This window comes from Chenopodium album, chromosome 12, assembly GCF_948465745.1.
Source record: "Chenopodium album chromosome 12, dcCheAlbu1.1, whole genome shotgun sequence".
Lineage (NCBI taxonomy): Eukaryota > Viridiplantae > Streptophyta > Magnoliopsida > Caryophyllales > Amaranthaceae > Chenopodium > Chenopodium album.
The window spans coordinates 45,135,862-45,152,084 of NC_137845.1; the positions used below are offsets into that span (position 1 = coordinate 45,135,862).

The 16,223-nt window shown below is 32.1% G+C and overlaps 1 protein-coding gene across 1 annotated transcript; it reads right to left on the minus strand.

The window, feature by feature from the left end:
- Positions 1 to 6,374: 6,374 nt before the first annotated feature.
- Positions 6,375 to 10,872, minus strand: LOC145571219 (uncharacterized). Its single transcript, XM_081630289.1, has 8 exons — positions 10,531 to 10,872; positions 9,762 to 9,863; positions 9,555 to 9,665; positions 9,074 to 9,469; positions 7,924 to 7,992; positions 7,750 to 7,826; positions 7,368 to 7,590; positions 6,375 to 6,470 (listed from the first exon to the last, which is right to left on the minus strand). Exons 1-8 carry the CDS (start codon positions 10,783 to 10,785, stop codon positions 6,375 to 6,377), a joined length of 1,329 nt encoding a protein of 442 aa, XP_081486415.1. The 5' UTR covers positions 10,786 to 10,872.
- Positions 10,873 to 16,223: the final 5,351 nt, after the last annotated feature.

Consider the following 16,223-nt stretch of genomic DNA (forward strand, 5'->3'; position numbering starts at 1 on the left):
GATGTGAAGATAACTATTTAAACTTCTCTAATGTAATCAATTATATCTTTGAGGTATTGCTGATTTTGTTGATGGTGTGATACAATTTTCAGTTTCAAAATATTGCTACTAGGTTTAGCTGAATCTTTGAACCAAATATCAATTAGCCTTAAACAACAACTTGAAGTTCAAAGTGCAGCTGTTATTTAGGATGCAATTGAAAAAACGCTAGTAAATCAACATCTTATACAAGAAGAGAAACAACAATGCTAAGTTTTACCTGCATTTTTTATCTTGCTGAAACATATCATTGTTGTTGACACTTTTATGTTGGAAAATTTGAAGTGTGAAATATTTCTAGGACAAAATCTCCTCTTTTGTTTCTAATAAAATTTTCTAATTATAATTCTTGTCTTCAATTTCTAACATGTTAAAGTTAAACCATGTATGTTAGTTTGTTCATAATCCACAAAGGATATATAGGCTAAAATAATATGTATAACTGTTTTTTTTTCTTTTTCTTTTTCTTTATTGTAATAATGAATATGGATCTTGATTAAATGTCTTGATGCTTGTGTCTATTACTATAAAAATTCTATCTAGTAAGCCTCAATCATTTTCTTTACCTATGCTCAATATAATAATGGTTCATTTTAGTCATAACTAATACATATACAATCTTCAAGTGAGACAAAGATTTGTTGGACTGTTGACAGTGTGGGAATATATGTGCTTATTATATCAATTGTCCATATTAATGCTTGGATAGGTCAACTTTTACTGTCGTGTACTCGAGTGACCAGAATTCGACTTAATTTATTATAATATATTATACTACGTATATTAGATCCACAACGTATTCTTCTACGAAATGAGAACTTAGCTTAAAAGTACATTTCATTTAGTACTAAATGGTTTTATAGTTATAGTTTCGTTTTTCAAAACGACATAAGGTATGGTATCAATAGAAATATACTTCAACATACCTCTAACAAGTGATGAAAATTTAGTTATCTATCTAGCCTTCTAACATTTATCCAAGAGTGACGAGTTATTTGGAACATTTTATGAATGGCGAAAGAAGTCGAAATTACAAAGAGGAATACTTAGCCTTTTGTTCATTACGACTACTTTGAAATCTCGCCGATTGCATAACTAAATGTAATTAATCGTGAATGTAACAAGTTCGTCCAAATATGATGTTGTGGAAAGAATGATTTATTTTATGGTTATTGTATGTGTTATGAAGTGTTTTATTTGTAGCCGTAAACATATCAATACTGTTTTATCATTTTTAGTGTACCCCGATAACTTATGATTTAATTATGGCATCGGAAGCAAAATACAACTTTACAATTTCAAGCGGTTACAAGTTGTTAGGGGATAAAGCTTTAGGAACATGGGCGTATTTTATGGTCATCAGAAAATATCTCTTGTATTCCACACAGTTTTCTTTTAATCGTGATGTATGTGGTATGATAGATTTTGTTAAACAAATCGTGTTGTGGGAAACAAAAACCAAATCCATCGTATAATATAAGAATGTTTACGGGATGTCAACATTTTGAATTTTCCATACATTTGAAATTAATGTTAATTAGTTTTGAAATAGAATCCTTCGTATAATATAAGAATGTTTATGGGATGTCAACATTTTGATGATAAGTCTTACTGTGATTTAATTACACATATAAAAGCTGAAGATGTTAACTAATCATGTACCAAAACCAGTCTGGTTAGTAAAGAATAATTCTTTATAAATAAAAATCATTTTCAAATCACTTATGCTTACCAAACTATCAACAAACTTGCAATTTGAATACATTTTGATGTTATTTTTCCTTAAGAAGATATTATGCCAGAACTCCATGCCGTCGTGTCCAAATATGCACAAAACCCTTGTAGAGGTTTACAACTACGGGTTTGTTCGTGGTACAAGAATAGGAAGACATACGCTTTTAACAATGTGGTTAAGTACTACACCAAGACTCATGGAGGGTTGAAACAAAAAAGCAACGCTAACAAGGGAAATTATTGGAACCTTCTTCTCGAATATATATTTAGGAAGCAGAACTCACTATTTGCGTAGATGGATATTGGTGTCTCAATTTCTTTATGTTTTTAGTTTATCTTCTGCATTTGTTTTCCTTTTTCGTAATGTATCTTTTGTGATGATTCTCATCTATCCATGCAGTCTAATACAATATTCCAATTTGTATTAATAAATTTTGCTTTTGGTTTAGTATTTTTCTCCAATAAACTACTGTCCAATTAATTTTGTTTTTAAGTATTTTTTTGGTTTACCATGTTTCTGAGGATTTAATAATAATCCAATGATGGGGAAATGTTACTAATAGTTTTCAATCTGGATAATAACTGGGTTTGTTTTGTTTCTCTCTTTAATCTTTGATGCTCGTTCTTCTTCAATTTCATCATCCTTCAAACACACAAACAAATAAAAAGGCCAAATATCAACCAAATAGGCAAATGTGCGCTGATAAACTATATTATGAAAAATGCATTTTGGGAAAAATAGTACATATCATAATTGAGTTTAATTTCTCTTTTTCGAACATTTTCATTTTGGCATAATTAAATACTTCAAACTTGTTGTATATGTGAGAAATTTTGAATCATGAATTATTTTTGTAGGGCAACTAAATAAAAAATGTTAAATCAACATTAGGAGGACTTGTTACTAACTTTATCTTTATATAGACACTAATCAACCTGTAAATTAGATTATGATATCAATTAAATTGTAGATGTTACTATACAAATATTTAACTATGTCCCGAGTGTAATTTGTTATATTGTGATTTTAAAGTGGGTTACCAATACATTATATATTGTTAGTATGCAATAATTAGACATACAAAAATGATGCACAATTAATATTTATCCATTATTTTATCATAAAAATATCATTAATAAATCAGAATAATTATCTACATACAACTATTTGTTTACTTCATAATACGCTCATGTTTATTCAAAATACATACAATTATCTGCTCACTACATAATACATCCCTTCAAAATATGTACAACTATCTAATCTGCTTACTGTAGAATACACTCATGGTTCTAGTATTCGAATCAAGTGCACAAGTGTTTACTTTACGCACATGATGGTATAAGTCGATTCATTGAGTGATTAAATCAGTTTCATCGATTGGTGCTTGCATAACCTAAGTATTGAGTAATTGCCTCAATACTAGTCTCCTCTAAAGCAAATTAATAAATAAAAAATTGAAATTCTGATAGTTATAGCACAAATCGAACAAGGTAGGGTTGTCCCACACTTATTATTTGTTAAATACAAAATACTCCTTTGTGTTAACCGCCTATTTAATTAAACAATTTCTTGTTACTCGAAAATTTTAACATAGTGAGTAAAATAGATTTATCATTTGGAAATTTTGTCAACAACTACCAATTAAAGCACGTGTTTTGAAAACAACTACCTATTAATTTTTTTTAAAAAGAACTACCACAAAGTTGTAAAAGGTTCGCAAGTAGAAGTTGATCAATTTGATCAACTTATTTCCTTAATAAACAGGGTAAAACGGTCTTTTCCATCATTAAACCTGGGGCATTTGGATAATTGCATGTATTTTGACTGAACAACATTGCCACACATGCATGCACGTCTACGTGTGTTTTGCTGAGTAACGACGTTTCCCCAATTTATCTATCGCACCGTTACGTCTTTTTTTCCGTTATGTCTTTAGCTACCCCATGGCCCATACCCCATAAATCATCAATGCACCTATTTATTTTTTAAACTGTTATTGTGAATATATATGGGCTTTAATATGTATTATTTAATCCAGTTTATCTATATTCGACTTTTATTGTGTATATATGGGCTTTGCTATGTTTTATTTAAACCAATTTTTGTAATTCAGATTTGGTTAATAATTTTATAAACTTATTTAATCAAGTGTTTAAAAAGTATTTTGCTTTATTCAGATTTGATTTTGCTATGTTTTATTGAAACGAATTTTTATAATTCAGATTTTGTTAATAATTTTATAAACTTATTTAATCCAGTGTTTAAAAAATATTGGCCGCACAATATAAATGAATAAAAAAAATTATTTGTTATTATCGTAAATACCATATTAGAATAAAAGTTATTGCGTAAAACATTCTTCAATTACATATGTGGGTGGTATGCTTGTTATAAAATATACGAGTAGTTGAATTATAAGAACTCTAATATAGCAATTTTTGGATGACATGTGGGCCAGACATCACTAAGGGGGAAGACCAATATGTCAAACCATATATATTTTGGGCCAAATTTAGTTGTGAGTAATGGGCAGTTGATTATGAATTTAGACCATTATGTTTTGACCCAAATCCACATTCATTCACTTTATATAGTACTCGTACTAAAGATAAAGGCCAATATGTTTTATATTTAACGTGATTACCAGTTTATTAATAATATTAATTAGATACATTAGGTAGTAAAGCCTAACATGTATACGTACATGGTATTCAAATATGTAAGCTTATTAGTTGTGTGTAGCTTACCTTGTTGTAATTATAAAAAAAAAAATTTGTACATAGCCGTTTGAAAGTCTATTTATCAATAATAATCCCTAAGTTAACATACGAGGGCTTTCAAAAATATAATATGGCCCTGTATATTGAGTCTACATTTTAAAATAAAAACTGGGCCAAATACAAGTGCCAGTCACATCTTATTAGTCAAATCAAAAGTTTTCAAGTATCAAAAGGTCCTTAGCCTATTGGATTGATTGCAGTAGTCTATTCATAGTTTCATACTATATGAGATATTGTGATGATCAAGCAATAAAGACATTTTGAGGCCCATTGGATGAAATACCATGTTCATATTATTTAATATGTACAACTATAACTAAGATTTTAGGCACATTTAAGTGGACTAAACTAATTCATAGGCTTCAAATTACTCATTTTGGGTGTACAAATATATCCATGATCGTTGGCCCATAAGGTGGACTTAAATAATGTGTGGGTTTAAATTAACTGATATTCATATAATTGGAAAAAAAAAATTAACCTACATATTAACATTTCCACAAGGTACAACTAACATACTAGAGTTCACGTGAAAAATACCTAGTAAAATGTAGTAACACTACTACAAAAAACCCTATCGAGTCGCCTATAAATGACCTAACGAGTCGCCTCAAAGGTGACTCTACAACCACCGACACAATAGCTTCCAACTTTAGGAGTCGCCTCAAAGGCGACTCGATAGCTTTTATATAAGTCATCTATTAGTTGTTAGGCGACTCTATAGGTTAAGCTATTGTGTCACTTGTGTTGACAGAGGCGACTCCATAGGTTAATCTATGGTGTCGCTTGTTTTGAAAGAGGCGACACGTAAAAAAATCAACATTTTTTTCCAACTACTTTTGTTAGCTCATATAATGTCAATGTTTATGCTACTTAGCATGCTTGATCTCTGGTTCTTTGCCTGGAAGGTTAAAATTCTTGCCATTGTGCCAAAGATACTTTATATATGATATTGTAACTATTTTAAATATATTGTAAGAATCAACCTATCGAGTCGCGTCTTACGTATTAGGCGACTTATTAGGTAGTGGTCATATAATAAAGCACCTAACAAGTCAGACTTTTAGAGTCGCCTGTATATAAGGTGCGACTTGTAAACATATTGAGTCGCCTCATACTACTTAGGCGACTTGTTAAGTTGGAGTTAAAATAAAAAAAGCACCTAACGAGTTACCTAATATACATGAGGTGACTTGATAGGTTTACAAGTCGCATCATATATGCATGTGACTCTATAACCTGACTTATTCGGTGGCTTAAATTAGATTTTCAAAGTCAACTGCACATAAGGTGCAAGTCATTAACCTATTAAGTCGCCTTATACATATTAGGCGACTCATTAGGTGAGAGTCATAGGTAACAAAACTCACCTATTGAGTCGCCTAATATGTATAAGGCGACTCGACAGGTTTTCGAGTTGCACCTTATGTACAGGTGACTTTGAAAATCTAATTTAAACCACCAAATAAGTCGGGTTATAGAGTCGCATGCATATATGGGGCGACTGGTTAGCCTATCAAGTCGCCTCATATATATTAGGCGACTCGTTAGGTGCTTTGTTGATTTTAACCCCAACTTAACAAGTCGCCGAATAAGTATGAGACGACTCGATAAGTTTATAAATCGCATCTTATGTGCAGGTGACTCTAAAAGTCCGACTTATTAGGGGTGTTTTGTAGTAGTGTAAAACATTTTTTTTTTGGCAGAAAACTAAACATAGATTAACATAAAATAAAGTAGCTGGCTATCGCCATAATTACAAAAGGCCCCTTAGCAAGTTCAAGGTGGCTAATGAGTTAAAGAGCTTCTAGCTCCTACTAGAGGCTGCTGAGCAGCAAGTTGGGATATAGTTCAAAATTAGCACCAAGAGAGAAGTTTAAGCTATTATAGACAGAAGGTTGTGCCACATTTGGCTGAATAGTTACAAAAGGTTGTAGAATAAACACATCAGAAGGTAGCTTGCTAGAAATGAGACCAAAACGCATTTCATTTTTTACACAAACTCTGATAATCTAGTCACTTTGAAAACCGGAGGACATTTGTAAATCATCTGCACCACCACTTCATCCCCCTTTTTAATCTTCTGTCCCCAAATCATTTTTGATATTCCATCCCTTATGTTTCATAGTCTAATCCGGTCACGTGAGTTCCTTTTAACATACAGACATGACGGGTACTTTTTATCCAACCAAACATCAACTTTAGTTTCAGGCCCTAGAGAGTCCAAATGAGATCTTGTAAAGCCCAACAACACATTCTACAAAATTGATTGTTAACATATGAATGGTAGCATCACAACAGAGCTAATATCATATTCAAATTACATTAAAAAAATCCATTTGTATTCTTGCAGTCCATTGCATAATCACTGACCCACTAAAATAAGTATATTTTGAAATCAACTTAGGTGTATGCATGAGAGTAATCAAGGAAAAAAATAATCATAGTCTAGGAATGTAATTTGGATTTATGAATGAGAGTAATCAAGGCAAAACATTAACATAGTACAAGAATCTAACTTAGTTATAGGCATGAGTAATCAAGTTAACATTATCATAGTACAAGACTAATCAAACACCATTTACCTTATTGAAATTTTGGTTCATGATGAAGTTAATCATTGTAATTCTTTTAATTGGGGGGGGGGGGGAGGGAGTGGTATTTAACCTCTTATTAAGTATTAAGTTGTTTTTTTAACCAAGTAAAAGTATGTATACCAATTTATATAAATGAATAGCAGCTTCAAAACATTTATAATAAGTGGGTATCCAAATGAAGGCAAAAGATGCATTTATGTAAAAATCCCTTACCAATCTACCTACATTAATGTAGGGTTGTGTTAAAGTTGCTCTGAACTCCGGGCATTCCTCGACCTTATCAGGGCTAGTACCATCACTTGAACTCCCATAAGATAGGGAACCATTACCATCACTTGAACTCCCATAAGATAGGGAACCATTACCATCACTTGAACTCCCATAAGATAGGACAATGATATCGAAGTCAATGGCTTTGGGAATCTCTATTCCTCCTCTAAAAACAGTCACATGAAAGCACTTATATCCCTCGTACGATATTTCAAGCATGTCTTCTACCTAGATGTCGTTCTCCTCCATGAAATTTTCCAATCCTTTGCCAAAGTGTGTTTCCACCTGATATTCGTATGAGATATATAGTAAATAGATGGAGTACTCCTTAGTATCCTCTCCTCGGTGAACTTTTACAATGGATTCTCCTCTAAGCAGCTTATTAACTTTTTTCAGAATTGGCTGTAAAGGTGCATAATATTTAGCATAATACCATGAGAACAACAAGGCATGTTATGAAATTTCATCACATGCAAGAGAATATAAATAAGATTCTCACCAAGGTCTGAAACATAGAATGGTCAATCTCAACATCAAAGCTTGGCTTTTTATTTGCTGCCATGATTACCTAAATAAAATAATAGCCATCATTATGCATTGAATATACATCAGAAACTCAAACACATAAGGTATAGATAACTACCATTGCAAACCAATTTCAAAATAGTCGTGGCACAACCTTCTCATTATGTTATAGCTACATACACATAGAGGTACAACTAACTTCATAAACACTACAACAAAATGAAGCTAAGGTAACAATGAAAAACCATTCCCTAATATTAAAAAAGTGTTGCCTTGTATCTAAGGCAACACATATGAGGCGTAGTTTATGCCCCCGTTGTCTATTCATAAGGCAACGCATTTTCGTACAAAGGCAACAATTTTAAAAACCAAGGTAAAATAATACCTAAGGCAACATTTTTACAAAGGCAACAAATGAAAATTGTTGCCACTTTAGGAGACGATTCAAAATTATTACCTTTTGGCATAATATAAAACAATCTTTTCACATGTTGTATTTGCTAGTAATAATACAAAAGTGTTGCCAAATATTTTAAAGACAACATTTAGAAAACTGTTGTATATAAATCAAATGACTACAATGAATCGGCTATTTTTGTTTTCTATTGCAATATATTACTATATTATATTAAAGGAGTGAGAATGTGTCGTACTATTTTGAATTTGTTATATTAGAAAAATGTTGAACATTAAAACATGTAATAAGCATTTGACTACAGAATCCCAAACTTATAAAATTAATTAGTAAAACAATACAACAAAACAATATCAACTTGTTTTCAACATCAAATCTATCTAAATAATCTATTGTTTACTAGAATGTTGTAGGCCATAATATTAGTCTAACTAAAAAATAGAAGAAATAATAAAAGGTTAAAGCAACTTTAAATTTAGCCATAAAGTCATATTCTTCTTCTTCTTACTCACAGCCTTCTTCATCTTCTTCTTGTTCATCTCCCTGTACAAAAAATAAAATAAAATAGATAAATATTTCAACTTAGTAATCGCTCAAATACCAAAAAAAAAAAAAAAAAAAAAAAAAAAAAAAGTGAGAAAAAAATTGAAAGCCTTGGCTACTTTTCTATCTATATACTTTACGTATATAGAAATCAAAAGGTTTTTACCTTGGATGTAGAAGCCGAAGATTGAAGTCGAAGCACTTCTGTTGTACTAACACCGTCCTTCTCAGATTGATTATCAAGAAATAAAGAGCCAAGCATACTTAAATCAAAAGACATTTGTGGATTTTGTTGTTGAATTTGAGAAAGGATGGAGCTAAGACCATATGCTATCTCCCTTCTATCTTGTTGCCTTTTGTGCTCATAATCTTTTTGTAGAGCTTGAACCTCCTGAGCATGCTTCTCTTCAGCTTCCTTCATCAAGGCCTTCTGCTTTAATTGAGTTGATGAAACACCTCTTCCATGAAAATTTAATCGAGACTTTTTCTTGTTATCAGAACCAATAATAGTTGAAATAACACTTTCAACCTCCTCCTCTGAATCTAATTTCTCAAGTTCAGTCTATATTTTAAAAGATAAAGGACAAAAATTAATATTGACAAAATTAAATGCAAAAAAGTTAACATGAAATGACAATGAATCTTACCATCAGTTTGTCCCTTAGGTCACCAGGCTTTCGCTTTGTTAGCTTCTCCTTGCGTGTTGCTATGAACATTTGAGCTAAACTAGGATTTTTTGTTGTTTTATTATCCTTTTTCTATACAAGAGTAATGAGTGTCAATTATTTTAATGCAGAAATAAAACCAATAATAAAAGTGATGAGAAATGTAAATAAGCAAACAAACAAACTCACCCACTTATATCGAACCCTAGCAAAACTCTTTGGTCCTGAAGTATGCATAATGTTCTTTTCCTTTCCAACTAACCGATTTGCTTTATTTTGCATACATCGTTCCTGACAAATTAAGATGGTGAACTAATGAATAACATTTTTTTTAAGACAAGAAATATACATTTGCTATAAAGGCAGGGAAATATAAGAGACTTGTAAAAATGTAATACCTCATATTTGACATCATTCCAAATCTTTAACAAGTCTTGGAACATATTTTTTGGGACTAGTTTTGGTCGTTTGATCATCCTTGTTTTATCATTGTCATTTTTATGAAAGTGTACTCTTTTTAAATAACATTTGTACCTTCTCCAAGCAGCGCCAATGGTTTGCAAAACCCATTTTTTTCCCTCAATTGGGACAATAAAATGTTTCTACAACAATACAAAAAAAAGTTATACTAAAGTGATCATATTGGCACTGTTAGCCAATTAATTAATCTTAATCACAAATCAAGAACATAAGAAAACAACTCATTGAAAGTCTAGAACCTATTCTAGCACTTACAAAACAAGTTACTGATCTTAAAAAGTAGCAGGCAGCCAAGCAGAACACCATGTAGGCAGATCGACAACAATAATGACTGTTGGGGTTCATTTTTTTTACATAACATATGCCAATCAAGAAAGTTTAACATGACACTCTGACATGATAGCAGAATCCATATAGGACAAGTTAAGCAATTATAAAACATTTCTACCATATTTATTTAATTGAGTAAGTAACTCACCAAGACATAATCCCAAAGTTCTTCTTTCTTCTCGTTCCTTAGTATGGGCCAATTCTTGACAGTCAGTGGTAGGATATTTGCTTTTCGAGCTATTGTTCCTAAGAAGCTAATGAACTCATTGCATGTACTGTCATCCGGACCAACAGGTTGTCCATGCTCATTCAAGGTAATTTCCAAGCGTTCTTCTTTGCTGCGTCCATGGACTTTGTAGCACATAGTGGGTCCTCTTCTAGGCTTATCCTTTTCAGCTAACATGAGCAAAGAAATTCAAATGTTAAAAAAATGACTTATCAAGCATGTAGGTAAAGAATTTTAATTACAAATACAAACGATAGCTTGCCATTTTCTTTATCATTCTTGTCATGATTTAAGTGTTGAACTTCTAATCCGTCTCTTGTGGTTGAATAATGCTGATGTAATGTATGATTAGGGGTAGATGAGCCACCATGTGAAGAAGCCAAATCAACATTTCGCCGACGTTTTGCCATCACTGCTTTTCGAGTCAGAGCCTTCATTTTACGAATCTGAAATTGGGAACAAACATGGAAAAAAGAAAGACATACAATACTGTAATATATGTATGTACAAACATTATACAAAAAAAGTTTTCACACTTCATAACTCTTGTTAAATTGATAAGCAATTAATTGATCATAGACCACACATTCATAAGGGCATTTATAAGCAATTCAACATTAATGTCTAACTAAGCATGTGCTTCAAGTAGCCTTGAGAATTGTGTTCTTTACTATTTCAGACACCATATTGACATAAGAGGTCAAATTTGAGCTGATCTTTAGGCATATGAGCATACAAGGAAAATATCACCAAACTGACGGGCCACCAAACCTCAAGCCCAAACCTCTATTGCAATATCAGAGAAGAGGAAAACCGCAGCAGCACAGGGGAACAAATTTAATTAATTGTTGAAGGACAAAGGGTAAGGGAAGAGGGGAGTCTACAGGAAGGGGGAACAACACTCACTAGTGGAGCAGAAAACTTGGAGCAGCATATTACAGTAGATAGAGATAAACAAAATGAATTAAGGCGGCAGCAACTCATGACAATAGAGCAGTAGAATTAAAGTTTCAACCGCCGCAAAGCAATAGGCAACAACAACATTATAAAGCAACAGCAGTACACCAAGACATTTTTCTAACTACTTTCTAAATCTGTAGAGAACTGGACAAATTTTCAATCAATACATGTTCATAGTTGATGGCAAATCAAAACATTCAAACATTTCCTAGTTGCATATATACTTGCATGAGATAATAGAGTTCCATTCTCAATTTAAAACCTATATTTTAAATTTTAAACCCACATATGACATATATATATAGCAGCAGAACACATCACCTTGATGCATACAGAATTACATGTGTAAAGAAGAGAGACATGCTTAATTATTGATGTACATCTTAGAAAAAACTACCTTCCATTGAATAGCATTGGACTTGTCTTTACTTTTAGACTGTGGAATGGGTAACTCTTCATCGGTGGAATCAAGCTCATGCTCCATATCTTGGTTAGGCCTATAGAGCTCATCGTCTCCCGAAACCTTTTTCTGTTTATTCTTACTTTGATTGCCTCTATTATTTTGAACTCGCGCCATCAGTGACTTAGCTTGTTCCTTCAAACCTAATTCTTCCATTCTTGTCATATTTTCTCTAATTGTTTCCATTCTCAGCCTCTCATATTCTGACATTCTTGGTTCTTGAGTTTGATCATCATCACCAGAACCTCTTATAGCTCCAAGCTTAGTGGATTTTTTCTTTGTCATACTTGTAGCTAATTAATTTTGAAAATGAATCCAATTATACAGAAGAAAAAAAAGAATTATATATATACATACACGCATTAATAAAGCAAGCCTGCACAAATAAACAGTAAGAATTATACAGCCAAACAATAGCTATATATAAGCACTCATAAAGCAAACTCTCCATTAAATTTTCATTCTAAATTCAATTATATATCTAGGTTTTTTAATATCAAATTTGATATACTGGTATCCCTTTCTATCATAAACTAAGCATATATATGTGACATGCCGACATTGTTTACTAATAAAAATGTTGGACAGAAACATAGGAGAGGTGGGAAAATTAGTGCAGATGCATATAACCCACACATAGTGTAAGCAACCCCACTAGCTTCCATTAGTGAATTCATTTGTAAGTTAATTCGACCTAGGACAAATATCTTAGCATCTGTCAGCAATTACTCAGTTCAGTAACAACTAGACATCAGGGAATAAATTGACAACCCTCAATATGCTTTAATTTTTAAATCTTTTCTAGTTAAAACTCTTCTGCTCAAGTTACAAAACAAGTAAGGATAACCATCTGTTTAATAATCTAGCTGATTTCACAAAAGGGTTAGCATGATTGAAAGCTTAACAACTAACCTCTATTAACTTAAATTTTAGTGGCAAATTCTGTTCGGTACGTTGTTTAGACTAAAGTAGAACAAACAAAATATAATTGATTTCTATAGTGAACAAATCAGCATATACCTCAGAACCCAAGACTCCAGGACCTTTATATGTACTAATTATTGATGTATGAATTGAAGTTAAGATCGCATTGGAGCTTGGTCAGATTGGTAACTGTAAGATTTCTGGACCGCCTAATAAACAACCTGGACTGCGCATCAGATTGAGAAAGGTGAGGTTTTGCAATGTTCAGAGAGCAGGTTCAGGTACTATAAGTCTCTAGATAGTAAAATTCACAAAGATTGAGAACATTATTCTCTATTGAGAAATAGAAAATTTTGATAATGGTTAAGCGGTTTCTAATTTTATTGGTATATCCTTCTATCATAATTATAAACACCACCATATTATTTTTACATGCAGCCAAGAGGGGTCTAGAGTTAGACATTGCTGTGGTTTTGAGGATAATGGTGTTGTAAGCCTTGGAAACTTAATTTGATGTGTATGAGCAAATGAGACTATCAAGATGATCCATTTTTGTAAGTTTGAAGGATATGAGGTCCTCTCGTGCGCCTCATGGCCTATGAACTCTATTGTGCTCATTGTGGATAAATGGGATCAATGAACATGCTGATATTTATGATTTTGCATCATGAAAGAAATCGAAAAGTTTGGCAGTCCATGAAATTTGTGATGTTGGAATCCGCGTGGTTGTATTTTTTCTTTGGGCAAGGTTTAAAAGAATATGGCATTTACGGTTTAATTGTGAAAAGTGTCATCAAGTGCCTGTTTGGAGGGTGCTTCTTTGGAAGCTAAGCATTGTTGAAGCTCTTGTGCACCTGCTTTTGGTTTGAATAAAAGGATTTATGGTTGTACTCTTTAAGAAGAAGTTTTTGTAGCAGTGCTTTTGTTGGGTGTGGTTGTGTGATAGGCAGTGATTTCAGAACTAAGTTGGATGAAATATTACAGAACTTCTACTGCCAGACACTGGCAAAATCCTCTACTAAACTGTCATATACAGGGAATTTCATTGCTGAAGTTGCCTGTAATATCATTTCAACCAAGTTCACTTTTGTTGGCATTAGTTGGGTGGCCAAGGACTGTTTTAGGAAGTGTGTCAGGCTGGGTTTGCAGGAACTAGAAACAACCCATGAAGCAATGGAGCTAGGAGGCAGTCCACTTTATTAAGAAAAAGAAGCTAATATCCGCTGGGCTTACCTTGCTGGTGATTTAGATTGGGTCAGAACCATAGCTTGACTGAGTTGGTCCGGTCCCACTTGCCTATGATCTAGGCACTAACAAGCATACTTATTTCATTTAGAGTTCCTTTACCTCAAAGTTAACAGGTACACATCATGCAATTTAATTTTATTCAAACATGACATATACCTGTCTCTAAGCACACTATTATGTGAATTAATGAGGTTTATGCTAGCAAAAACTTGAACAATAAACAAGCAATATACTCAACAATCAGATGTTTAATTCCCTAGCTTTAATAAAAAATTTCAGGAATAATATAAACCAAGAATCTTGACTTAGAGGTTCTTTTCAATAGTTAGTGCACTCATAATTCCTCAGACTAAATCATACTAACATAAACATCATTTGAAAAGAGTGAATCTATTGATGCATCTATTTTAAGTGTTATAAGCTCAGGAACTTGCAAAAAACTAATACTTGCCTAATATATTTTAGTAGACTAGCAGACCCCTAGGATAACAATTCCTATAACCCCAATTCTATCTAAGTTGTAAAACCTTAACTAAATAACTCAGATCATTATCATACTAATTTCCAATAAGCTAAACTAATTTTAATAATAAACTAGTGGCATGCATGTGATCTGAAGGATATGAATTGATAATCCAAATTAAAACTTCAACCTTGAATGATAACATGTAAGTCATAACCATTAAAATCATCTTAACCCATAATCATATTAAATTACAAAAATAAGACAACCCGGAATAAATTACATCTAAAAATCAAATCCAACATCAAATTAAGCAGTTATAAATGCCAAATTCACTTGAGAGATTAAAAGGGCAACGATGACTTACATGAAAATCAGAATACAACAACGATTTCGCCGGCATCAAACCCAACTAGCCAACCATAAATCCAAAGAAAGCAGTGTGAGTAGAGAGCAAAGCAACTAGTTAATTACGAATTGAAATAGATACTCTATACTCTTAATTAACTCTCACCTAAGGAGAAAGAAAGGAGGTGAGTAAGTAGAGTAACCGATTGGGGGATATGATGATTTTAAGATGATGAGTGTGTTGTATAATGAGATCAACAACTGAAAACTGGAGTAACTGCTTATTCATGATGAAAAAAATTTGGAGCCAAATAATTTACAATTTCGCGGGTTTGGAGAAAAATATGGAGTTGAGGCGTTGAGGCGTTGAGGATGGAGTAACCTGTTGAGGATGATGGGGTTTGGTTTTTTTATTTATTTATTTATTTACTTATTTTCTATTTTGAGAAATAAATGTGGACTACTAGCTAATGGTTCTTCTTTTTGGAATAAACTAGGGGATCTTACTTGGGTGGGATTACAAATATCTTAAGGAAACAAAGTTGTTATCTATTATTGGATTATGACGAAGAAATTATTGGATTAAAAAATATGATGAATTAATTAAAATGGGTATTGGTAGCAACTTGCTAGTTTCTGGATGGTAATCTAATAATAATAAAATATATTAATTTAAACTATTTATTTTAATTGTTTAAAAAAAAAAACTATTTATTTTAACGAATAAAAAATAGGTGTACAATAAATATTGTATATCCGTATTAATATTGTCCTAAATGATTACTAGTTAGAGTATGTTCTCATACGATTATTTCCAGTTCAGTTCAACTCTAATAAGTTCAGTTCAGCTCCTAATTTCATTCTCTTATAAAATATTCATTTTAGTTAGTTCAGTTCAGTTCAGCTCAGTCAATGAGAACAAACCCTATAATGAGAACATCCATTATAAAGATAGCCTAAAGTGATAAGAAGTTACCCCTATAATGAATAAAAGTTACCACAATATGCATAAAAGTAACCCAATAAAGAAAAGGTTTGTAAGCAAAAGCAACTATTATATCCTTACAAAACTTATTTCATTGGCTATTTACATTAAAAATTGGCAAAAAGTTACCCTACTAAACTATTTTAAGTGTTCTAAATCATGATTAATTTTATCTAAGCTTATGTGAGATTATTTTTTGTAAAATAAATGGAATAAAGGTGAACATA

Bases quoted from the DNA above. Each gene is read 5' to 3' on its own strand.
- LOC145571219 (XM_081630289.1), bottom strand. From the start codon at position 10,785: ATGTTAGCTGAAAAGGATAAGCCTAGAAGAGGACCCACTATGTGCTAC. The intron at 9,864-10,530 runs GTGAGTTACTTA...TTAATTTGTCAG, and splicing joins AACTTTGGGATTATGTCTTG to GAACGATGTATGCAAAATAA. The intron at 9,666-9,761 runs GTGAGTTTGTTT...ACTCTTGTATAG, and splicing joins CTAGGGTTCGATATAAGTGG to AAAAAGGATAATAAAACAAC.